Source organism: Ambystoma mexicanum, chromosome 1p, assembly GCF_040938575.1.
Source record: "Ambystoma mexicanum isolate Mex_15411 chromosome 1p, UKY_AmexF1_1, whole genome shotgun sequence".
NCBI lineage: Eukaryota > Metazoa > Chordata > Amphibia > Caudata > Ambystomatidae > Ambystoma > Ambystoma mexicanum.
The window spans coordinates 1,092,412,643-1,092,439,398 of record NC_090921.1 but is presented as its reverse complement, the minus strand read 5'-3'; the positions used below and the strand labels follow the sequence as shown (position 1 = coordinate 1,092,439,398).

Genomic DNA, 26,756 nt, shown 5'->3' with positions numbered 1-26,756 from the left:
AAACAATACATATTACTTGCGACTGTTGAGAGCCATCAGACCCTATATAAGTGAAGCTAACGCTGCAAATATCGCAAGAGCGACTATTCTGTCCCGTTTGGACTATGGCAATGCGATGCTAGTGGGCGCCACCAAGAAGGAGTTGCAACGATGCCAGGTTATGCAAAATGATGCCGTTCGCATTGTTAAGAAAATCAAATATGGAGAGCACATATCGGCAGCAAGGAAGGATCTTCTTTGGCTCAGAATTGAAGAGAGAGTCCTCTTCAAGGCCACGACGATCGTTCATAGATGCCTTCATAGCAAGGCCCGAAAATATTTTAAGGAGAAATTCTCTATCTACACACCTAGGAGAAACCGGAGATCAGCTGACATAGGGCTACTGGTTGTCCCATTGGTCAAACGAGCAGCAGGTGGTGGCAGAGCTTTCCCGATTAGAGCGGCTAAGTCCTGGAACAGCCTTCCAGTGAATTTAAGACTGGAAGGTAATTATAGCAAGTTCAGGAAACTATTGAAAACACATCTTTTCCAATAACTTTCTGACTCTACAGGGCCTCCTTAGGTATATATATGACCGACTTGTTCCTCGCGAACCAACATTGGTTTATCTTACCCTCTTAATAATGCTACCTTTCCTCTCAGGATGTCTCCGCGCCCTGATGCCTGTGGGCTGTCGGCGCGTTACAAACACATAGAAATAGAAAAATAGAAATAGAGGATTCTAAAAAGGTTTAAACATACCAAAAGTATCCAATGATATCCATCACTCAACCGTTGCTAGTGGCAGTGTTCACATCCTTGAGCATCACCAATCTCTGCACAAAGGACCTATATTATGGGACACCATCAAATAAAACTTCACCATCCCACTGCTTAAAAATCATGCATTCTTTGAACCTTTAGTGCCATAGACATACATCGCCTCATGACAGGTCTATCCAATGCAGGATTCGAAATTTCTGTTGGCTATTTAGTTCCTGCTTGTAGCGTAGAAGAGCCTGGTTAGATGGACTCGAATAGCAACCAGGTGCTACTTGATGCAGAAGCTAGCTGGTGTCATACAAGCATATCTATGAGATATTAACTCTGCGTGGCTGAGAAAAGGCCATTATGACATTTAAATCTGGACAGATCATATATAATAGGCAAACCATGTGGCTTGCAAGTTACATTTGAAGCCTGCGATACACCAATTCCTTGTTCCGTATAGATCGTTCATGCTTACTGGACGATGCCAAATACCCAGTAGACGCTTTTTGTCCATGCTCATCAGATCTTTATTTCCATCCCTGCTGGATCGCCATAATCTTCAAACAATTTGTTTTCAAACACAATTCTGGACACCTTTCAATCAGGATTTCGGCCTTAAGCAGAGCAAGGAATTTGTCCTTGTGTACGTCTGGGATCATAGTCCATCCACAGATGATTCCAGTGCTCCCCCACCCCCACACTCGACCATCCATATCAATTGGCCGGCAGCCTGCAACATTGTCAACCATTTGCAACCCTTGACACAACCAGTGCAGGTAGTTGGTGTTCGGAACAGAACTTGAACTGGTTTTAAAGGCTTTAAAACCAACCATCAATAAGTCAGACTAGGAACATAACTTCACCTCAACTTGGTTACACTTCCCATACAAGTACTGCAAGGCAGTTCAACTACTTCTATTAAATATTTACACGAACCCTGCGATAGCCTTGAGCCTCATCTGTGACCACATCAAATGCCACACTTACGCAGACAATTTGCAAATATACTAGCAGAATATAAGCAAGGAGAATCTTTTCCCTGATCTGTCAAGAAGTTTAAAGGCAATTCATGAGAAACATTCACTGGCAACCAGTAAATAAAAAACACAACTCTCCTTTAAGTTGTTCGTATAATTGAACAAATGTTTTCACAGTTTGCTCTTTTTCCTAGCAAAAGTATCTTTGTCACACAAACGGATCTATTGTGTACATTCTGCCGATGCATTTCTTTTTATGTATTTTGTTATTTTTCTATGTCAAAATGATAAAACATATTACTAATGGTACCACCCGGCATTGCCTGAGTCCGTTATAGCCTTGTGTATGTTATATTGTGCCCCAACTTACTATTTTTGAAAAAATCACAACATCAGCAATCTCCACAAATCGCCTGTGCAGCTCAAATGGGTGGGGATGGTCAAATTTCACTATCGCCAGTACACCCAAGACTGTCATGCCGACCTTGGGCCAAAGTTTCAGCCCACCAACTGTTATGGGGTTGGAGACAACCGCGAACATACAAACAAACTTTCCCAAATATAGATATAAATTTGAAGTGAGCACACCAGGTCAGGACCGCAGGTATGAGCTTTATTGCAGGCACTTCACAGCCAAAGTGCCAACCAAAAACATCCATAGCGACCTTGCAAGGTACCAATGGAGTGAGCCCGACTAAAGGCAGCATCAACAATGTAGCTGTACAAAACACTTGTGGATTACATTAATGTGCACAACAGTGAATTGCAACACGTACAATGGCTAACCATTGACCCGACTACTACACCTCTCCCCTCCCCAGACGCAACACTTCACACACAAAATCATTGTACCTGAAGGAGACAAGTACTAATTCTGCAAGAGTGGCACAGGTGCACATGACTTGGTCAAGATCGTCAAATGGCCCAGGGGCTCACATCCACATCTGTACCCACCAACACTTGCCCTGGCACCCGTGTCCCGACAATGGATATCAGCCACTTTGCCCCAACCACTACCTCATTCTATCCATCAATACAATATGCACTTTGGGGATCCTGTTTTTGCTCCAAATTGATTTATCATCTATATGACAGTCAGTACCTGCCTTGACCAATATTTGGAGTGGTAGGAATACAAGTAAACCCTGCTTTACAAACTTGGGGTTACGCACTCAGACCAGAAACCCTACAAGCAATTGAAGTATTTTGGCACCATGCCTGGCACTGGAGATGCCAGCCTGTTACCACTTCCTCTGCCTGACCCTTTACGACCACAGTCTTCCAATTAATCCAGGATTAGGACTCCACCACACCCTTAAACATACTGGCCTAAATTTTGCTCCGGTCTTTCTGCCCCTCATCTCAAAAGGATTGTGGCCTGTGAGACTAGCTGGAGTATGCCTGTATGCTTGGAAAGCAAAATGCTCCAGTCTAGACGGTTCACCAGACAACTGCACGCTGTTGTCCGTCATCAGACTCCCCAGAACACCCTCCTGATCAAAAACTTTATACATGAGATCCATCACATTTCCTTTGCCACAGACTCTGCAGCAGACACCTCCACGCACCTAGGAGGTGTATACCACCGTAACTAGCAAAAACCTTAACCCTCCCTCCTTGAATCGTCAAAGAGGCCCACGATATGCAGTGTCATCTGTGATGACTCTGAGGGGGTCATCACACCTTTTCAACCTGTTTTATTGTAAAGCGCTTTGGCTTAAAGCGTTATATGAATTCAATAAACATAACCGCTCGCCATGTGGCTAGGGGACGGCAGCCGCTGCCTGAACCTGGCACTAGGGGCAGCTTTATGGGGGAGGGACCCTCAAAGGGATAATATAGCATCATCAGGTGAAGACACATACCCCCCCCCCTTTTTCCCTAAATAGAGATATTTCTCCCATATATCAAGCTTGTTGTAGGAGTTACCTCCCACGACCCACAAAACCTATTGATGACCTCTTCCAGTATCATGTCTGGTTGGAGGCCGCAGGAACCGAAGAGCAGCACATACGTCCCTCGCACACAGAATAATTCAGCAAATAGGCGGGAGCCGCGAAGCCGCGGAAGCTGGTGGGTGAAGCCAGTGAGCCTGCAAGGTGGAGGCGGGACACTGAACTGCTGCTTCCCTTTTACCGTGAGGAAACCTAAGAACGCCACAGAAAGCCGCTGAGGCCTAAGGAGGGAGATTGGGACAACAGGGCACTTTGGCAATGCTACCAAAGAACATAAAAGGACAGTGAAGTGAATGAAAGAGAAAATGAGATTATTACCGAAAAAGAACTAATAGAGGTGAATGTAACAAAGTCACGTTTGCAAGTGTCTAAAGAATATCACATGAAACCCCTGGCAGAAGAGTATACCAGGCAAAGTCAAGTTTGTAAGTGTGCAAAACATCACGTAAAGAAGTCCTGGCGAAGGAATACACCAGGCAAAAAAAAAGACTGAGTAAAGTTAAATGGAATTAAAAAGAGAGCCTGGCACGGGAGTACACCAGGTGTCCTACGTAGTTGGGAGTCACATCTAAGTTGTGTTGAATACAAGGTGTTTTATTTTGTGTGTTGCCCAAAGAACTCTGAGGATATGTGCCCTTAGGATCTTGAAGAAAAACCCAGGGAAGGGAAACATACCCTGGGAGAGTGAACCTTATTCATTTGGAAGACGAGAGACATTACACTTAGCACCTTAGAGTTACTTTTAGATTGTAAGGGCAAGGATAAGATTTCAGACAAGGGACAGTTTGCATTGGACATCTTGACATTGGACAGACCCTTAGCTTTGGTCGAGTTAGGGAAAATACCTCCTAGCTAGGACAGCAAGACATTTTTCAACCCCTTTTTATTTGATGAAATGTTCATAGCAACAGACTTAAGTTCTCTGTGTCCGTGTCTCATTCCTGGCTCCGCACGCATCTTATACCAAACCTCAACCTTAATCAGACCAAGAAAACTAGGCTGCCCCGCACTAACTGCCTTTTGACAATGACGACGCATGGGGCACATTCCTTTATTGCAAGCTACACGTCGCTATCCATGGCTGGACACCAATAAAAGTCACAAAGGTCTCTAGGCAAGGCTTCAATAAAATGAAAGAAGATCCCTCAATGAAATTGAAGGAACCTATGGTCGCACCCCACGGTTCCCCAGTCAATTCATCCAAAACAGTCCTGCAACGTCTGCTCACCTAGTATTGGTCAACCTTGCACTAGAATCACGCAAATCATTGTAAATGCACTAACTCTGCCTTGTCACAGTCAGTCAGCCATTCACCCCTTTTCACCGCGGGCATTACATATGCAATCTACACTGTCCTCATTCGCAACCATGCAAGAGGTTGAGCAGAGCAGTCGCTGCAAACAGACTGTGCCCTTGTGCAGGGACGTGCTCTGCCATTATTCCTGTAAATCATTGATCCACTTGACAATGCTTGGCGAAACAGAGTTTTGGTCTTTGGTAGTCACGACATATGTGAGGGGTTTGTGGTCAGTTCTAACCAGATAGGGAAGGCCCCCACAGGACGGTATGGAAATGCATTGATGCCAACCACACAGCCAACACCCCCCCTCAATCACTCATACCACTTAGCTGGGTCTCAAGGTACCACTGATGGAGTACCGTCTCAAAAACATTGACTGCGAGAACAGTTTTGCATCTGACATCGAAGGTGGACTGAGAGGGTACCCGGTCTATATCTCGTGACAATACTTCAAAATAAGCTTGGCAGTGCTAGGATCATAAAAAAGGGAGATGCTTCTGAAGGTGCGCTCTCATTTGTCAATATTTTTCTGTGCAGGAGGGGATGAATTTCACGTAATACTCAGTTATGCCAAGGAATGACAGGAGTTGTTCCTTGGAGGTATGAGAGTGGGCCTGTAACATTTAACCACTCTCTCACGGGGCTTGATATCTTACAATATAGCATGTCTGAGATATGTCACACGCTGTACTTTGATCTGACACATAACTTAATGGTCAATTTACAAAAGGCTAAAAGAAATTTAAAAAAAAAAAAAAAAAAACTGCTCTCCTGTTCATCGTGTTCACTGTCCGTTTTACCCCACACCAAAATGTCATCTTTGAAATCGCATCCTGCATACCACCAAATTCCTATGCAAGAATTTGAAACATAGTGAATGCCAGTGCACATCCAAGGATCATCCTACAGAACCTAAAAGGAAACAAACAGAGGTTGTAAAAGAAGTGAGGGAACGTTGTGCCTCATTCAAACTGATTTGATGGCATGCAGAAAAACGGTTCACTTCGAAAGAGGACGCAGTACGGCCTCCAGTGTGGTTGTCATAGCACCCGAGAGGGACGCGGGATGCTCAGAAAGTACATTACCCACACCGGTGCTGTCATCAGCAACATGTTGCCACCCTGCTACGAAACCAGCTGATCGGCATGAGACTTATTGCGTTCATAGCCAGTAGACAGCCCTCCAGATAAGGGGCATACTAGATCTATTTATACAATTAAAGAATGTAAATATTCTCAAATTTACTTTTCTTCTTGCATATCAGTTACTCAGGCAGCACAAAACAGTTTCTTGTGAAGTTCCTCTTTTATCCAATAGGCAACACTGCAGTTTAACAAAAAAAAAAAAAAAAAAATAAAAAATAAAATAAAAAAACACAGGTGGAAGCCTTGTTTGCCCACACAGCAACATCAGCGATTTGGGAGGGGTTGGGGGGGGGGATATGCTGCAGGGAACCCCTTGCACTGCCTCCCGCTTCAGGTCCTTTTTCCTCCTGTATCAGAATGCAATATGATGGGAGCCTAAAAACAAAGAATGGATGATTATTTCACACCTGGTCTGGTGCGCCTTCAAAACCTGCCAAACAGGTTGTGCTACTTTCCATCCTTGGGCACTTAAGAAACCGCAGAACAAGACATCTTTCTTGTCCTTGTTTGACACAGACATGCAACTCTTGCATGTTCTTACTTATTACATGCATAACATATGAATGGTCACAAAACATGGGTTTTGCGCATCAAATATATCCTCATCAGCAAGTAAGCGGCCTAAAGACAGCAGAGCTGTGGCCAAAAGAGTAGGTTGGGATCTGGGGCAACTACAAAGGCCTGTTCCCTTCATACCATATCATGTCTGTGTCACCCCCTAGTTGAGGTGCAGAGTATTTAACAGCAGGGATAGAGATCAATACTTAAGATCCAGGAATGATTCACCACTTAATGAATGACAATGAAATATATTAACCTAAATTTGCAAGCAAAGAAATGGTCACGTTAAGTCACTCTTATGCACAGCAAAATTGAAAGTAAAATATTTCAACCCTCAAGCTTGGAACTAAACTAGTTGTGACATGACCAAGTTGGAAATACAAGAAAGAAGCAGCCTTAGCCCACAAGAAAGTATCTCACTGCTATAAACACATACTTGCTAAGTATATTTGCACATATAAATGTTACATACATTTAAGGATGCTCGTGTTCACTATAAATGCACAGATTATCTTCGCATAACCGCATAGCAGAGTATTAAAATGCTTATATGCGGATTCATTTAATTTCAATTATATCAAACAAACAGGGTTCTGTCAACCAATATTTGAGTTTTGCCGGATGGTGCAAAACAACTCACATCATGAAATATGAGAACTGAAACATGATTCCTTACACTGAAGTCATGGGAAATCCCTAGATGTCGGTCTAGTCTGCAGTGCCGATTGTCAGCAAGCCATAGGTGTTGAATGGCTGGTCACAGAGGAGGTTGACTGTGATGATTGTGTCAATGGTGAAGGGAATGACAGTGACTGTGTTGGTGGCAGTGGTATAACGGTGGTGGTAGGTTTAAAGGAATCTGCTCAGATGAGACCGACTCTGAAAAGGGAGAGGAGAGAACCAGAAAAGAGGGCTGTAAGGAAGAAAAGAGCAGCAGCATCTTGGAAGGAGTGTTGAGGAGTAAGAGGGGCCAAGGTGTAATTGCTGTATACTGAGGAGTGCAGACCAGATAGAGGTGTTGGGTAGATGACAGATCAGATTCCGAGAGAGAAAGCTAATGAGGTGTGCATGGAGATGCAGGAAGAAAGGTTGAGAGGAAATTAATGGCAAGGATATGATAATTGTACTCATTTTAAATGACAACCAAATAGCATAGTTCAACAAGGTTACCAGACATTTCATCGAAAAAAATTGGTCGACTGGACAAATGGTCGAACCAATTTCGTCGAAAACCCTTTTTCCCTAAACTACAACCTTAAACATAAAAATATAAATTTAAAAAAAAAAAAAAAAAAAAAAAAAAAAAAAGGACCATTTGGTTTTCGACGAAATTACGTCGACCAAATGTCCTGTCGACCAATTGTTGTCGATGAAATGTTCATCGACAACAAATAGATCCAGTAGCAAAGTAGTCAAATGGTATTGACCCAATGGGGCTCCCTCAGGAGCCCTTTGCCTACCCATGGCACCACAACCTGCCTCGGCCACTTGCACTACAGCGTGGTCAACATCCCAATGCGGTCTTGAAAAGGTAGAAAGCTGTATCAGTTCCAACAACCCCAATAACCCACAGCCCTTCCCACAGGACTAAGGGCATCATCAGCATTTTGTCACTTCCCCCAAAGCAAGTGAAGGCGCGTCGACCCGGCCCCCTTTTCTTCTAGGGACTCCTGAGGTATCTGTCCTTCAGGTGTAGGGAGAAGATGCCAGGAGGAAAAGCCTAACATCCGTCAGTTCCGGTGAGCAAGAAAAGCAAGAAAAGCTTTTCACGCAGCTTCAGTGGCCGTTGCAGTTTTCAGGGCTGGGCTGGGCAGAGGAAACACACTTACTCCCTTGTTCAGTCTCCAGTGCTTTTCTGCAAAGGTCCCTTCATGATGCACTGACCATCAAACATTACATTTCTCACAGTTGTCAAGAGAGCCTATGGGACGGTTATTACACTGTGGGAAGACTGAGCTCCCGGTCATGAATCCAATGAAGTCATCACGGATTCCACAGTGGTAGCCTCCTGCCATGTGGCCAGGGGACGGCAGCCGCTACCTGATCCTGACTTGGGGGTGGCTATACTAGGGAGGACCACATGGGAGGAGATGGCTCCATTGGAAAACCCCTATTGCCCCATGCCCCAATAGCCTACTGCTATGAATGTTGCTGCAGGTAAGACTGTTGAAAAAACTCTTCAAACATTTTACAACAAAAATCATTAAGAGATTCCAAATCCCATAATTCTCCAAGTACTGAGACGAGGAGGTAGAAGGAGTGGACACAAAGCTGCAACTGCATCTAGCATGCTTATTGTTGGTAAAATACACCTGTGCGCCGGACCTTTAAAAATCTGGACCGCACAGGGAGAGGCAGCTCAAGAGAAGACGTGAGGGCTTCAACAAAGACAGATCGAGGCTGGAGACATTAGCCGGCATGTGGGAGAGAGAAGCCAGACTTGCTGTGCAGAGGCTGAAAGCAGATACCGGAGTCACAGAACAAGGAGGCTCACCGGCAGGAAAGAAGGGAACGTAGTGCATTTGCGGCGGGCCGTGGAGACACATGGAACTGCAAGAGGGCTTTGGGCGTCTGGCTGTCAGAAGCAGCATTACCAGTGAAGGCAGCATACAGGTGCAGAGCCCCCCGGAATGGTAAACAGACAGTGAATGCATACTGTGTATGCGCGAACAAGACCGAAAACGTTACTGGAAACCAGTGGATCTGTCAACGCAGAACGTGCCAAAGAAGTTTAGAACATTATAAACTTACAGAAAGTGAAATGCAAAGAAGATTGTTCTGAAACACAAAAGGCAAAAAGATTCTGAACGTTGTAAAAGTCAATATTTTGTCAAGTAGATATACCAAGTCAACCCGAAATGCATATACTACTTGAAGAGAAAAGATTTTTAACTTAAGAAAAGCAAAGTGAATATTTGTCAAGTAGATATAACTAGCCAAACAGAAAGGTGTATGCTACTTGAGGACAAAAAAGAGAAACCATAAGAAGTCCTGGCCAGCATACAACAGGCAGTTGTGAAATACAAGTGAAGTCCTGGCAGGGGAGTATACCAGGCAATTGTGAGTGAAAGAGAGAAGTCTTGGCAGGTGAGTACACTAGACAACAGTGCATCAAGAATCCTGGCAGGGGAGTATACCAGGCAATTGTGAGTGAAAGAGAGAAGTCCTGGCAGGCGAGTACACTAGACAACAGTGCATCAAGAATCCTGGCAGGGGAGTACACCAGGAAATGTACAATCATACAAGAAGTGTCAGATACAGTGTTTGTTAAACAAGGAAGGTGTTTGTGTTGCAAGCAAGAACTTTGTGTCAAAAAGTAACTTATAAGACTGAACAATGTTTATCTAACAGGATTGTTGTGGGCCAAGAAAGACACAAAGGAACAGTTTGATTCAGAGGCATGTTGTGATACCAGTGAAGAATCCAGGGGGAAGGATTTAGTGGATTGTTTGGACACAAGGACGACTTCTGATTTATTAATGACACTGCTAGCCAACACTCTTGTACCAAGAACTGAAGAAATGTTGTGTACAAAGTCCACCGAGGTGCAAAGCAATTGCAAGTTCTACTAACAGGATCCCCTTCTTGTACTGTCAATCAGAAAAAACTTCATTGTATGCCTAACCAACCCAATCAAAAGGCATTCCCTTCTTTGTTAAACTCTCACAACCCATCTTTATGAAAAAATAAAACTCTCTTCAAAAGTGTGATTAATTGTGATCACTGCCTCATTGTACTAACTGATCCTGACCCAAAAGGAAGGATTAGCTTAGCGAACGCTGTGATTAAGAATTTCAGCAACACAAAACAGTAAAGGCATAGAGCATCTGAGTGAGAATCTCACCTACAGATTGCAGTGCAGACATTATTGTCTCAGAGTGAGCAAATTCATGCTATAGTACAGTACCCAGATTTTGGCCAAGCTGTTCCTCTACAGGCTTCACTACAGTGGGTCTCTCCTCTACAAGCTGTAGTAGATTGAAAAGGGTAAGTTAGTTCTTTTTAGCCATTATAATTCACAGATATTCTCTCACTGTACCTTTGGGTGTTGGGGAGGTCTTAAGCTTTACAAGTCTCTAAAATTAAGGAAGGATTTTTATTCCTTCGATGCCTAAGAGTGTGTGACTGTTTTCACCTCTATATGTTTATCTTGCACCATGGTGGGGAAGGTATGGGGGGCGTAAATGGCTTTCACCACTTCTGTGGGGGGCAGACATGGCTGGTGGGCCATTAAAGGCCATGTCCACCCAGGGAATCACAAAATCTACTAGCCCACTAGCTTTGGCAAGCAGTTTTTAAGAAGGGCAAGTACCATTTGCATGATATTCGACTTGCTGGGGACTATGGGGATAGTAGAAACTTATTTTTCATTTACTGGAAACACATTTTGTTTGCAGTAAATGGCAAATGCAAGTGTCACTGGACATGCTTGACAGCATTGCACCAAATATGAAGTGCGTTTATGGCGACATGCACCATTTTACAAAAAGCACTGGTAAATATTTTGTCACCAGTCCACTTGGGGCAAATGCATTTCTCTTAGGTCGAGTATGTAAACTAAGGAACTCGCCCTGCAGGTCTAGTGGGATTTTTAAGAATTTGCAAGGCTTGCCGCCCCCACAGCGCGGTTGATAAATGGAGTAGGTTTTCGCCTGAGTGTTCTGCAGCATCAAGACCACCAAGGCTGATGTCCTGCTGGGTTAAGGGGCCCTCACTGCATGAAAACACTACCCTTTTCTATCACCCAAATGAAGGGATGACTCAAATAGAATCACAAGTTATTAGCAAAGCTAAAATACTCCATTGTCAGACTTCTTCAGCACCTACTGTCATCCCGTAAACATGTGGCTAATCACTCACAAACCACATTTACACATTTTATATTAAACTACAGATCAGACAGCTAAGGGTTACATGCTTGTAGCAGATCTATGTTCAAATCCCAGGGAAAACAGACGTTTTTTATTTTTATGGGGGCTTATAATGTTAGCCATTTTAATGGCACACAAGTTAATACTGGTTGTGTAAATTATTATGAAGCAGTTGTGTTACGTGCCTACAAGTTATCGAGTTTATTTACCACAAGTGCTACACATTGTTTTAAGCCAAATACCTGATACAGAACGCTTTAATTGTTTCTAATGAGATATTTTTTTTTTACTTTACGCGCACACACTGGATGGATGGTACATAATGTGTAGCCTTTTTTGGGTGAAAACACATGTTTATTCTCTTGAACTGGCATTTACTCCCCAATTATAGAAACGGAATAAAATACTCCCACCTCCAAAATATATTTGTAGAACTGGCCGCAGTATTTGGAGAGTCAAAAAAAGGTGGAGCTACTAAAAAAACTTTTTCCCCATGAGTAGCTCTCTTTGCTGCTTCCGTTTGGATCAATTTGGTATGACCTTGCCACGTTATTTTGACTCTGCTTGGCTACTACCTTAATGCTACCATCGCCTTCTTCCCAATTGACATCAGCGTACTGGCACTGGCCCTAATGTCTCTCCTTTTGAATATCATTTGATCTCCTCGATTGGTAGTCCCTTCTTCCCATCACCCTCGGACCATCTGCCATATAGTCCAGGGCCTTGAAAAGTGGGTCATACCTCCAGATAAGCATTGTAACGGGACTTTTTACGCATTAAAATAAATACGACAGCTTTATTATTTTCCCGCGTTCCATTTACACACCAGTTGAGGGCAGGTCATGTTACTTGACAGATCCCAGAACGCTTCTTTTCATTTTTATCTACATGGATGAAATTGCAGGAGAAACCTCTAAAACAGATGTTTTTCTCCGAAGAGTTACAGCAAGAAACATAGTACAGTGTGATATATGGAATGGTTTCTCTCTGTTCAGCATTTTGTATTGGGTCAAGATGATCACAGAGCAAACGGAAGCCTTGTGAAGATTTTCCTAGCATGTTAGGATCATATAATTAATAAGACTGAAAACTGAGTTACAATTGAGAATTATCTTGTGTAACAAATTATGTTTTTATTCAGTGAAAGCAAACCTGTATTGCACAAAAGTATTTCTCAGAATTCCTGTGTGCATTTATCATCAAGATGCATCTATATGGCGTGTGCATACACATTGTGTAGGAGAAGGTTTTCCACAAATGTTATAAATTGTTTAAAGCCAGACATCTTTGCTGAACAACTGTTTTGGGCCCTATTCATTTTGTCCTCTTTTGATTGCCCGTTGCATACTTTTTACACTCTTGCAATGGCAAATAATATGTACTCTTGTAATTTAAATTTACATTCCAATTATAAAAACAGTGTGTAAAATACTCTCACCTCAGAACCTTGTGGGGCACTGCTAAGTATGCAAGTTCTAGCTACATCCATTCAACCTTAACTTACAGTCAATGGGGTAAATTACTATAAATGGTCAATGGCAGCAGAATCCTTGCTCAAGGTAGCCTCTTTCAAATATTCATGACTACAATTAGAACATGAAAAACTCGATTCTTGAGGAGTGCAAGCACTGTAAACAAAAATGAAACCGTTCCATTTGTATTGAAATAGAAACTCATCAAAACCTGTCTCTGTAGTCAGAATCCAGATAGGCATTTAACTTTTTTCTGTAGCGCTTCATGCATGGCTCATCCAACGTCTAAACACTGCGATTATTAGACCTCAGTCGATAGTTCACCGACCTCTGAAGGATGCTAGCCGTTAAGATAGCTCAGCAGGTTGAGCGCTCGCTGCTACAATCTGAGTGATCTGCAGATTAAAGAATCAAAACCCAACAAGGCCAACTCAGCCTTTCCTCCTTCCGAGGTCGATAAAGGAGTACCAACTTCGGTTGGGTGATAAATGTACATATGTTCTATATACAGCGCTTTGGCAAAAACTCTATATAAATAACAAATCATTAACTGTCTAGCCAAAATGTGACCATGAGATCAGTGCTCCAGATAAGCTTTTGAGGTGGGAGTATTTTACTTCCTATTTTTAACTATGAGAGGAAATGCAATTTCAATCCTTAGCAGAAAGTAGAAAGTAGGCGACATACAGCCAACACATTAAAAAAAGTTACTGTATGGAAATTATTCTTATGTGTCAGCAGTCGTATTGTGACAGAAAAGCAGGTTTCTCTCACAATTAACAGATGGAAGCCCAGAGTGAAGTAGCATCCTCTCATCAATGAAACAGATGTGTGCCAATACCGAGTTTCTTAGCATGCACAGAATCTCATGGTCAAATGTTTGCTAGGCCGCCTTACATCCTTCATTAAATCAGTAAATTATTGACAGGGGCAATAATAAGTACAGTGCTTAGAAGTTGAAGGAAGGCTGCACAAACCACTACATAAATTTAAATACCTATCTGGAGTATCTCTACAGGGAGAGGTCTTGCTTAGTTTCTACTATTTCAGTAACAAATGAAACCTTATTTGTTTAGTACAATGCTTGCACAGCTGGAGTGGCAGATTGTGACTGTTAGAATTGTAGTCTTGAAGTTTGAAAGATGATGTGAAGCCTGCTATTGGTGTAATATCACTCAAGTTCGAGTAAGGGCGTTGCTGCTGTTAACCAATTATAGAACCATTTACCACATCGGCTCCAAGTTAAGGTTAGTGTATGTTTAAACTAGAAATTCCATACCCATCTGTGCCTCATATGGTTACGAGGTGCAAGTATTTTAGACCCCTTTTCTTTTTTAAGAGTGTTAATTAAATTGTAAGACTAAAAATGATTTGCCTACAGAAGAGTGTAAAACGTAAGCGACAGGCAACCAAAACATGACTAAGCTTGAAAATGAATAGAATAAATTAGAAATAAAAAAATAAATGGACAAAAAAATAAGTTGTATAGCATAGATGTCTGGCTTCAAAAAATATATTATATTTGTAGAAAACCTTCTCCTACACATTAGCATGAATGAACACACTGCATACATGCGTTTTGATGAACGCACACAATGCAGGAACTTCAAAAAATAAATGATTTTAATGCAACCATTTATTTTATTTCTAATTTCGCACTACATGCCCGTAGGCCTCAGGGATCACAGTGAAACAGACAAACAAATGGCCAGAGTCAAGAATAATGTGGAGCATTTAACAAAGCATCATACGTTTAGTGAACAGGTACATTTTAACTGCGCCTTTGAAAGCTGACAGGGAGTTGGAAGGTCTGAGGTTAAAGTAAGTACATTTCATTCTTTGGGGGCCTGTACCAGAAAGCGAACACCTCCAGATTTAGCCAGCCTGAAAGGTGGCTGTTTAAATTTGTAGTTATTGCAATGGATGATCAACCGTAAGCCGCTCTGGAAGATGAGAGGGAGCAATGGAGGTCCAACATTTATAGGATAATGCTAGAATCTTATGCGGAATCCTGTGCTTAATGGGCAGCCAATGCAGTGCCCTTCTGGAATTAGTAATGTGGTCCTGTTCGAAGACCAAAGACCGCTTGTACCACATTGTGCTGGGTAGTCTGGAGAATCACAAGGTTGGCTTTTGTTGTCCCACTTAAAAGGCTATTATATTAGTCAAATCTTGAGTTGATTAAGGCCGACCACAAGATTGCTCTACTGCTAAGCGAGATGTAAGCCTGATTTTATTAAGGAGCTTAACCACATAAGCACATGATGAGCGAACGTGTGACAAGTCTTCATACCCAATTCTGCATCTAGATGGACGCCCACAGTTGTTACACTAACTCTAATCTGATTATTAGCATTATTAAAACTCTTATAAAATGGATCTAGTTTCTCGAGTCCCTGCCCAGTAGCCACAATAAGAAGTTATTTTCATTCAACGTCAAGAAGTTGGCGACCATCCATGCATTCACTTGAAGTATAATTTGTTTGTTACTAAGGATATTTCCCAATAGTAACTTTTTTCTATCTTATTACTGGTAGTACCATAATCTGCTAGGAAAATAAAATAAATATGCAAGCATAATTCTCCTGCATGGATCTGCAGACACACAACACAGCAGAAGTTGATCAAAAGAAACCTTTAATTATCACACTGTGTGCTGTTTCTTTCTGAAAGTGTGAAAGTCTGAAAGTCTGAAAGTCTAAATGCACACAGAGGGAAAATGTCTGGTTTTCAGACTGCTTCTCTACAGCATTCAATTTCATCCAGGCAGGTACAAATCAAGATGTTCAGTTTTCTGTCCAGTGAACTGACCTTTCCTCCACTAGAGTGTAAAAAACTCACAGAAAACTAAAAGGTGTTGTATTTACAATATTTTAATACGTAAAAAGGCCTCGTACGACCCTTATCTGGAGGATTGCATGCGATTAGATATATAATTTAGTATTCAACCCATACCTGTATGCACTGTTGTGTCACACATTGGCAACCATTAGGTACTAGTTCCAGGAAACAAGGACTTAAACATCCAAAGACAATTCTGCTATCGCACCAAAAACACAATACAATTCAGGTTTGCTTTACTGTGTAACTGGCAAGGTTTTTGTGTCTTAAAAATTAAAATATATACAGAAATAAAATGGCCAGCCCCAATATGAAAGGTGTATTGAGTGACTTATCGCACTGTATTATATTAACATCCCATTCTGCAACATGTTTTAGAATGTGAAGCAGCTGTAGAGTGGCTAGGAATTGGTATCAAAATTGTTTTTCTAGGCTGAATTCCTTCTTATCATGGTTTATTGAATTCCTAGTATGCAAAGCATTATTTCATTTAGCCTACGTATTTTGATTAGTTGCTATTAATGTTACATTAGTTTTATCTTTGTGGATGTTAATGAAGCAATTAACTGTTCCCGTTCTTTGCGGGTGGTTCTCCTAAACGCTTTATCGGTAAGGCACATGTTGAGCATGTTCTCTGTGAAAGTAATTTGGACTGCTGAGGCCTATGATGTTCCAGTCATAGGCGAGTGTAGCTTGACTGCTGTGGTGAGACCCTTAACTTACCTCTTCAGTGTGGGGGTGCTTGCACTGCTCTATCCCATGCAGTTCCTGCTCTATGCAAGTTGAACTTATCTGTTTCAAGTGTGGTAATCCAGCATTGTTGAGATTTGCAAAGTTCTTGTTCTACGTTAGGAAAGCATGGTCTACTGAGATCATATATAGTTTCTATTTTAGGAGTGGAGTGTGCACTAATGAACGCTACATTACACCTGTTTTATATGAGAGGAGCTTGTACTACAGAGACACATTCCGGATCTGTTCTCGGTGTGGGAATCTTCTGCCCTTGTTTTACACCTTGCACTGATGCCCTTCACTTATTCTACATGCTGAAAGCTTGCATTGGGGTTGCCCTTGTTGGCCTTTTCTGTTTGTGTAGGGCAAGCCTGCCCGTTCCTACTCAAGCTGACCGGCTCTGTATGAGCAAAGCGTTAAAAAGCTTATACTGATCTTGTACCCTTTCTTTACATGCAAGGAAAACAGTGTTAGTGATCATCCGTTCAATTTGCGAAAGGTGTCTGTGACATTGCATCATGCACCTCATCTGTTGATTGTGAGAGAAACCTGCTTTTATGTCACAATGCAGAAAGCTGCAGCAAGATAATGATTTCCATACAGTTTAAACTACTTTTTACTGTCTTGCAAAGAAGCAAACTATTTTTACTCCCTTGAAATCACATTTACTCTCAAAGTTTAAAAATAGGGAGTAAAATAGTCCCACCTCCAAATCGTATCTGGCGCACTGGATGTCTGGATCAAAAACAATTTAATCTAAGTAGAACTACTGACAGGGGGGTGGGCTGGTAGGGGAAGGGATCCCAATCCCTTTACTCACAGACCTCCTTTCTCTTTTTCCCCCAGATCAGAAAGAGGTGCACTCTTTAATTCCACCGGTCTACAACTTTTTTGCCCAAGCCATTTGCACCAGAGTCTTCTGGTTCTCAGGAGGCAACCTCTCTTGGGAATAAAGTCCTCCTTTATAGGAGCCCCTGACTAAGGGGGGGAGGGGTCTACATCCTCTGGCATATCTTACGAGTATCAGCACCTGACAACCAGGATATCCGCCCCATGGTAAATGAATTAATGATCGGAAGGGTGTGTCTGCCCACCCAGATGTTGGCATTTAGCTCATGCAACACCAACTGGTATCTACAGATGTATTTGAATAAATATTTTTTTAAAAAAGCCACACACACTCCACAAACAAAAAATAGAATTGGATATTGGTTCAAATTTCAGCTGAATGAAAATTCCGAACAGCCGAAAATGTCCAAGAAATCTCATTCTGTGCCATTATAGTGAGAAAAAAAATTGAGGGAAAAAAAAAGGGGGGGGGGGGGGGGGGGAGTACCTTGCAGCACCAGTTCCCATTGGACGAGTCTGTGGCAAACAAGGTGCGCCACCAACAGTAAGTAGAGGGGCAGGTGGGGGGGCGCAATTCGAATTCGGCATTGCCGCATTCGGCAATTTCAAATGCCAAATTTTTCTGTGAAATCATGGCTATCTGCACCAACGTACACACTCTGGGTCAATGCATCCTAGCACTGTGGGCACAAGGCTCCCCTTCAGGCACAAAAGCCACTATGCTTTTGACAAAGAACACCTAAAAACTGACCTGCATACAGAGCTCAGGATACATGCGGTCTGTATGCATCAACAACAGCAAGTTTTCATCCCGCCCCGGCTCCCCACTAACCTCACCCCCTCCTCTCTCAGATTAGTAGAGCACATGCATAACATGCAGATAGTAGTGGTGCACGGTATAAATCCTGGAAAAATAACTCTGGTTTCAGACACCAAAGAAGTTGAGAGTTTGTGCCGCATTTGACAGCTTATTATAATACTTGTGTAACTCACACTACAAAATCAGTTGTTACTAGATGCTTAGAGAATCATGGAACAGCAAGAGCAAGCGTTAAGAGGAGGTTGGAGGGACGCAATCCTGAAGCAAACTGTCCATCAGTCTCGATTGCAAACAGATTTTGGCAAGCTCGCTAAAATTAAGAAAGGTGGCTTATTTAACGGAAGGGGAGCTCATTACTATTAGGACAAAGATAGTTCTATAACAAAAAATCCTAATAAATTGATTAAAAAGAGTGACTAAAACACTCACTCAGCCAATCCTCGACTAAGAACTGGTCGAGTGACTGTTCTAGGAATTAACTACCACGAACAGGACACTATGCGCCATAAGGACCCCTAGGATGAAGAACAAACCCTTAGGAATACACAGATTTCACATGCAGCTGATCGACTTAGGCAGCAATAGAAATTAGGAACACTGAACACATGTGAAGAGTTGAAATTTGTCTATGCGTTTTGTATCTGTATATGTGTTGTGTATAAAAGTCTAGGACAAAAGAGGTATTTTTTAGTCAAACTCATGTATCATACACAGATTGTTCATGTACCTTTATATAGGTAATTTTAACAAATAAATGTGCAGGACAAACTAATTGTTGGATATATATATATTATATATTACATGGACGCAGTAGCGTCCATGTAGTTATGGTTAAGTTGGTGTTTCCATAGGAAGAGCATTTTTTGGGGGGCTTATAACTTCGCTCCCTCTGGACGAATCCTCACCAAACTTTGCAAAAAAATGTATATGGCCCACTCTGAATTTTTTTGCAAAGTTTGGAGAGGTTTGGTCCAGGGTGGGCAAAGTTATAGGGGGGGGGGGGACCCAAAACTTTTGTTATTTCCCATAGACATAATGGGAAAAAACATTGCGCACGCCTACAGCCCAAACCGCTGGACGGATTTACACCACATTTGCGGCAGGAGCGGGTGCTTGGTCCCGAAAGCGTGCTTTTGCAAATTTGGTGTAAATCCGTCCAGTAGTTTTTTTTTAAATGACCAAAATGTAAGGCAAAAAAATTAGTGATATCTCGGTTCGCGGACTGACTTCCCGGTTCGCTCCGCGGACAGTGCCGATTGGCCGAGCGGCTTGTGCGATGTCTGCGGGCATCTGACGTGTTCGCTGATTGGACGGCGTGGTGCTTCAGATTTTCTGTGGCGCCCGCCATCTTGCATTCGCCGACGACAGTGGACAGCGCGGTGAAACTTGGATTAAAAATTGTATTCAGTGGAGTGTGTTGGTGTGTAATAAAAAAAAATAAAAAGGCTCTTTTGTGATGTCATCTTTGATGTCCTGGGTGTTAGTGTTAGCAGTGCACGGTGGCGCGAGTTATGGTTGCTTACCTTACCATAACTGCCGAATTTCAGGGGTTTTTCGGTATTACTTTGAACCATAACGTCCCTTTAACAAAGAATTTTCACTGAAAAATTATATATATATATATATATATATTCACTGTTTAGCTTTTTTAATATCTATGTGGTTTCATAATCGAGGAAGCCTTACACAAAAGTATTAGTTGAGATGAAAATAAACAGGACTAGAACATGATTGTAAGTCATGGTTACAATGAATTAAACAATTCATTTGAATAAAAACGAAAAGAATGGGCAATGAATAGACCCACTTCGAAGGTGTCCAAAAGGTTATTATTAGCACTATGAATGCTGTGCAGACCATTTGAAACAAGCACTGTCAACGCCAATAGTTTTGGCATTTATGGTTCTTCTTAGCATTTATAGGCACCTGGGCGCAAAGAGGAGAATGCAAAGTTTTAAAGGGGGATGCAATAAGAGATGCAGGTGTGCAATGGAACAAGAAGGGGAATAGAGCAACAGAGGAAGGTATTAATAGAGGGTGCTGAAACAGTTGGCAACAAATCTAACTCTATGTGAAAGCACATGTGCACCTATACATGGGCCCATTGTCCTTTAAAATCTTATGAATGGGTTTTAATACTCATCTATGGATACGGACAAAGATAACGTCATACAGTATGTTAGGATGGTAAATGTTGGCCTGGAGGTCAAAAACAGCCTCAGATACTTCTGGGTATTTAGTTAACCAGACTTTTCTAGGCTACAAGGACCTAGACGGCTCCCAGCTATTTCAACTCTTGCCCCAATCAGCCTCCTCGCCAAAGGAAACCAAGATTGGCTATTGTTTCGAGCGTGGTGGTCATATCACCAAGCTGTTACAACGGAAGCTGGCATTTTGAACCAGCTCTCGTATGCGTAATTTTGAGTAAGTGGTCAGAGTTGTGCATAACTGTAATTAGTTAACAGATCTAATGTGCAGCTAAAAATGTAAACTTTGGCACGTCAGGAACAATTGCAGTTATGAGTGTCTAAGTTACTAAATTGTTTATAACAAACCACCTGCAGCTGCATAGAACTGCAAAATCCTTTGTGCCACACCTTATACCAATTTCACAGTGGGTGTGCCCGAATCCTCCCTCATGCAAGCTGGTTTAGCTGGGAAGGACACTTGGACAGAGGCCCATGGCATTTTATCAAGAAAGATTTGTGTAATGTTGTTTTATTTAATAGGTGGCCGGGTGGACCTATTTGGGTGCCAGTGTAATGGCATGTTTCTCCATGGGGTGTGGGGTGCCGGCCGGGCCCTGCGTGCTATATAAGTGGAGTTGAGGTTTTGCATAACTATTGTCAGGTTTCAGTTATTGGTGTCGCCTTTCGATGGCAGAGTAGGATTGTTAGGTTGATTTGTTGGGATGTAAGAGCCAGTAGTCTTTGCTGAGGGTACTGTGCTATGCTTGCGTTACTTACTTCTTGGTTGTTTAGAATGTTTTTTTTTTCCCGGGGTTGATATTACCGGTGGTAGTGCTTTGGGTTGCGTTTGTTGTTTGGGATTTTGCACGGCCGGGAGGGTGCATGTCCTATGGGTTGTGCTCCGGTCTGGCAGGCTGGAGGTCCTGGGGTGGCAGCCTGGAGGTCCTGGGGTGGCAGCCTGGGGCAGAAGGTGGTTAGTGCAGTGATGGTTGGGAGTGTCGCTCGGATTTAGAGTGTCAGGTGTGGCAGTCCTGTTCTCCGAGGGGCAGCTCGGAGTGGGGTTGGTGTTCTCGTAGGTTGGTCCTTGGTTGTAGGAATAAGGTGGCTGAACTGGTGTTCTGTGGTGCAGGTTGTGTTGGTGTTCTAGGTGGGTTGGTTTGGTTAATGTGCAATGTATAAGTTGCATTTTGCTTTGGGTTGTGTTTAGGCGGCGAGTTGGTGGTGTTTGCCGGAAGTGTACGATCTGGTAAGGGATATACATTGCCTTGACACATGGTTCTTCTCACAAAAAGTGTGGATTTCTGTTTGCACCATTTGATTTGCGGGGTATGCAATTTTCAGGGATTATAATGGAGTGCACATCATGGTGGCCACATGTTGTGCATTCTGGTTGGTTGGCTTAGCCCTCTTTGAATTCTTGATTAATCAAAGGGGGGGAGAAGTGTTGTAATCTATGATTGTAGTATATCATTACAATGGTGTGTAATGCGCGCGCCTATAGCAATGCATTCTATATCATTACAATGTGTGTAATGCGCGCGCCTATAGCAATGCATTCTATAACTTGGATGACGTGTGCGTGTTCTAGAGGAGTCGGTTGGCGAGTGCCCGCTGGGTGGGAAGTCAGGGTCTTTTCTCCTATGTTTCAACATGTACTGGGAGACATTAAAGACCTACAAAGAACTTACCTGAGCGTGGACATCCCTTATTACAATTTGCACTGCTGCCACTCGAGTTAGAGCCTACACCTTAATTGGTTACGCCACTAAAAAGCGCCAAAACCAAAAAGTGGGCATTCAGTGCCATGTACGGTTTAATGAGTAACACACATTGGTGTTTTTTAATCATATTATTAGGACACTTTTTATTATACCAAGGAGGTGGCGCGGCACAAGAAGTTTGAAGATTGTTGTATGGTTAGGACCACCACAGAGAATCTTCTTTAACTGTGCCCGAGCACTTCTTGGTTAGTATATGATCTGCTCTCAATGATAGAAGGAATCAGAGCAACACTTTTGCATGTTGGTTATTACGCCATTGTGTGATGGGCAGTTTTTACATAATACTGCGCCTAGGGTGAAAAGCCATAACACGCCACCTCTCCCGACTTTGCGCCTTACTGCAACCCGCTCCAAAAAGATTGCAACTTAAATAAGATGTATTGGTTTGTACTACAAAATAAGAAGTAGACAACGTATGCAACAATATTACAAGAAACACACGTTTATGTTCATTGCGTAAATGGGAGGGCACTATTCTAGATGTTACTGTCTCAAATCTATTGCTGCTCAATAATGTATTTTTTCAACAATTTCGCTCTTCATTGAACGTGCAGTCAGTCAGAGCCAACTAATGCTCTCTTCGGTTGGTGAACATAGGGCTCAGAGGCCGTTTCAAATGTTCTGATTGGAATAAAGTCAAGTGAAGCATTTAGGAGCTGGGTGGTCAATGTAATGTCGGCGAAACCGACATTACATTGAAGTAAAGAAAATCTTAGAAGCGACAGGAAAAAATAAATTATCCGCTTCCTCGAGGAAATAGAAGGTGTCTCTAGCAAAAATCGGTGAACTCGACTGTTTACCCTATACCGCAACGCCAGTGTACCACTACCTGTCCGCCGCTCGTAATCGAACTAGTACCCTTCCCCATTCTACGGTGTCCACTGTGCCCTTGGCAGGACACGTATCACCCCACTGTTGTTCCCAAGTTTTCAATACACCCATGTAACCGCCGGCCAGCTCTTGTTAGGTTTCGTCCCGAAAAATTCCTAAACATATACACGCGTAACCCTCTGCAATCCGTTCCCATCCCCTCAGTAAAGTCACCTCAGTAATAAACACGCCATCTTGCAGTCTGACAGCCAGGAAATGACGACAGAAAGTCCGCACTTGATTGACAAATAAGAGGAAACTGCAAGAGCCAAAGTGTTTGTGCACGTCTGACGTAAAAACTAGCGAACATATTAGAACAGAGGGATTAGAATGATCGTGACAAGAAACACAGAGCCAAATGAAGCCCATGTGTTTTTATGTAATATGGAAATAAAAACGCATAACGTGACATATTTGTCAAATGCTGTATTTAATTCCGTGATGACAAATAAATATATATATTTCCCATTTATGTTTGAAAGCAGTTGTAGCTCAAACCACAAATCAAAAAACTGGAGTTTAAACCACATTGTAGTTAATGTCTGCGTCTCCTGGCGACCATCTTGGTATGGCAGTAAATAGTATTACCGCCACGCCCCTCTTCCTCGTCCCAGTACTCACTTCTGAGAGTCATTTTCTGAACAATTGTCGTTATTATAGTTTATAGTTTATCAATGATACTATAGGTTGTCAAGAGATGGCCTCAAACTCCAAACCTTTTGGCTGACAGCAAAATGCATTTGTGTCAAAGAGACTATAGTAATGACACAGCGAGGCATAAAATAGCAATCCGACAAAATGTTGCTTTGTTTTGAACATGCTGAAAGCATGCATGCCAACATTCTGAAGCGCCTGGGAGCATACCTGCCTACATTTGAAAATCAAAACCCTGAGTGTGGAAGTGAGCGGGCCACGCTTAGCTGTAAGCGGACCCAGCTTACCAGGGCATCTGAATGCACATGAAAGATGACACGCACAGTGTTAGGGAGAATTCTCTGTTTAGGCTGAATTTCCTAACCTAGTGATTCCCCCAGCAGCTTTGCTGTATTTCTGGAGTTTGTTTTTTTCCATCCTGCCAAGAGTGAGACTCTTTTCTCCCACTCTTGGACATGAATGTGGTTGATTCCTGTGAATGTCAATGTGTTCTATGGGCTATGGGGTCTTTTACTCCATAGGGTCTCATGTGTTTTACTATGTGTGTTACACCGCACCCTCCGTGCCGTAACACTGGGGCGTCCTAGAGGATCCCCACCATAGACTCCATACCCTGGGACTGACTACTGTCTCCCAGGGCATGTAAAATCACCATTGGCTTTACTAGACCTAAATTTACTAACAAAACTAGTACAAACCATCCTATTGTGGACGTACTAGTAGGGGTAATTCGATTACCCCTGGGTCTGTTATTCGAGAGGGCACTGTCCCGTCCCCCCTCGTCGAGTTTTGGCTGGTGGCAGTGGAAACTACTTGTTATATTCGACCCCGAATATAACTCTATGGGATTCTTCCCATTGTTGGAGGCTAATACTTTTTCCCGTTAGTCTGTAACATACCGCCGGTTTATTTGTCTTAAATAAATGTACCGGTCGGTATTTTCTGCCAGAACTCGGTTTTTAAAATGGCGTCTGTGTTCACCTCTGTAACTCCGAACCAAAGGTTGAGCCCTTTGTTCCACTTTTGGCGGGTTTCCACACAGAAGCCCTCCAGAGTGGTGCCATTCTGTCTGGGTACCACAGGGGGTGTGGGAGGGGGTTTAGGCAGCCTGGACTGAGTTGCCTTGCCAACTCAAGTCGCACTCTGGTGTGATTGGCCCAAGTGGTGAGCCACCCCGCTCACCACTTAGCGTGTTTTGATTGACAGCTGGGCTGAATGAATGGGGGTTTCCTGCATAAAAGCAGGGCTTTTGGGACTGGATCTTCAGAAGTCGCCACAGGACCTAAGAATCCGACGAGGGTAAAGCTGAGCCGACCTGCAACGACGACACCTCCGGTAGAGCCCTGCTGAACCGACTCACCACTTCCCAACGACAGAGGAGATCTCCCTGCTGGAGAGTCTTCTCCCCCTGACTGCTGGGAACAACCAGTCCCTTTGCTTTTTCTGCGCTTCCAGGGTGTAGTGGTCGAATTGCCCGTGCTGAGCACCCCGGCAACCGGATAGCCACTAGCCCATACCGCGACCAAAAGGTGGTGCCTTGTGACGGAGCACTCTGCGGCTGGTCTCTTCCCTGGTGGTGCAACGATCTTCAACTTTCCTTCGACGACAAGATCATCTCATCTCTTGGAAAAGCCCCGACTTGCATCCACCACCAGGAACAACTGCCCCCGCCTGAGCTGTCTCTTCACTTACAAGGTACCGTGTCCGCCTGGCTTCCCTTGTGACGGTTAGGTGAGGTGTCTTAAATCCTTACCTTTCCATTGGGTCGCCTCCAGACCTTCTTAACTTTTTGTTCTAAACTGGTCCAACCTTTCTGTGACAATTTGCTACAAAGACTCGAAGTGCGTTTCCACTGTGATACTTTTTGGGACATATCGCCTTGCCTCTCTCCGAGTGGGCCTGGCCTCTGAACTTTGTGATCCACAGTAGACCCTGCCTTGCGGGCCTTGCATTTGCTTCGTAAAAGTGTTGGTACCGAGTTGGTTTCATACCCTGCCTTTTCTCTCCCGTTCTAACGAATATTAGAGTGCCATCTAGGTTAAAGCATTCACCTCTGTCTGCAAATAAGTGGTGCTGTTGAACCTAGACTTGTCGAAATATTGTTAGGGGATTGATACTTATAGTAATTGTAATTGAAGTTGTTTGCCGTATTAGTGCCAGTGTGTTTTCATAGATGTGTCCTTAAAATAAATAATGATATATTTTTACACCCAAGCTCTGTTCCATGTCTGCTTGTTCTACGGTGTAAATTGTCCTATCTTGTATACTCCACATACTCATACTGCCTAACTTTTCTTGAGAGAGGTCTGACTGCTCAGCCACAGCTACCAGGTGAATCTGTGTGGTACAGACTGCTACCAAGTGGGTTTACTGCCAAACACCTGTAAGCCTAAATCTTTTGCAGTGGTCCCAGAGGGAACTGCACAGGTTTCTGCTTAACACTGGTGTACAGCGGTGGGATTTGTATCGAGTATACAGTTTAGAGTGCTTTTCAACACTTTAGGATAACTAACCACAAAGCTTAGCACTAAAAAGCAACTTTCAAAAACATGTCTACTATGGAAGTTTACAGCCAAGCGTTCTTGTCAGGCGAAAGTAATGAGAGTTTGAGAGCTCTCTGTAGACAAGAGAATCTTTCTGTAAGAGGCAAGAAAGTAGAACTGATAGCGAGATTGCTGGAAAACCAAAGTCTGGGTACAGGTTCAGAGGAACCAACTTCTCCAGCAAATGTAGATAACAGTAATGGTGTTGATCTAAATCAAAGTTCTGATGATAGTGATGAAGAGGCTGAAGAGGAAGGAGAGGCTAACGAAACTGTCTCCCCTGCTCTCCTGTCTGCCTTACCAGCTGTACCTACTGGCCCTATAACAGGTCCCACACTAAGTCCTCAAGTCCTTGAACTAGAAAAAATGAAAATAGACTTGGAATTCAGAAGGATTACTGCTCAAACTGAACAGAAACACCAAGAAATGCAACAAATTCTTAGGCT

General features: G+C 42.9%; 1 protein-coding gene across 1 annotated transcript in view; it reads right to left on the bottom strand.

Moving 5' to 3' along the window:
* The window catches only part of SDHC (succinate dehydrogenase complex subunit C), a 222,560-nt gene extending 199,173 nt beyond the window's left edge, over window positions 1–23,387 (bottom strand). The window contains exon 1 of the mRNA XM_069604684.1: window positions 23,288–23,387. Coding sequence (XP_069460785.1) covers window positions 23,288–23,307 — 20 coding nt within the window. The 5' untranslated portion in view covers window positions 23,308–23,387. The remainder of the gene's footprint in view (window positions 1–23,287) is intronic.
* Between the last annotated feature and the right edge of the window lie 3,369 nt (window positions 23,388–26,756).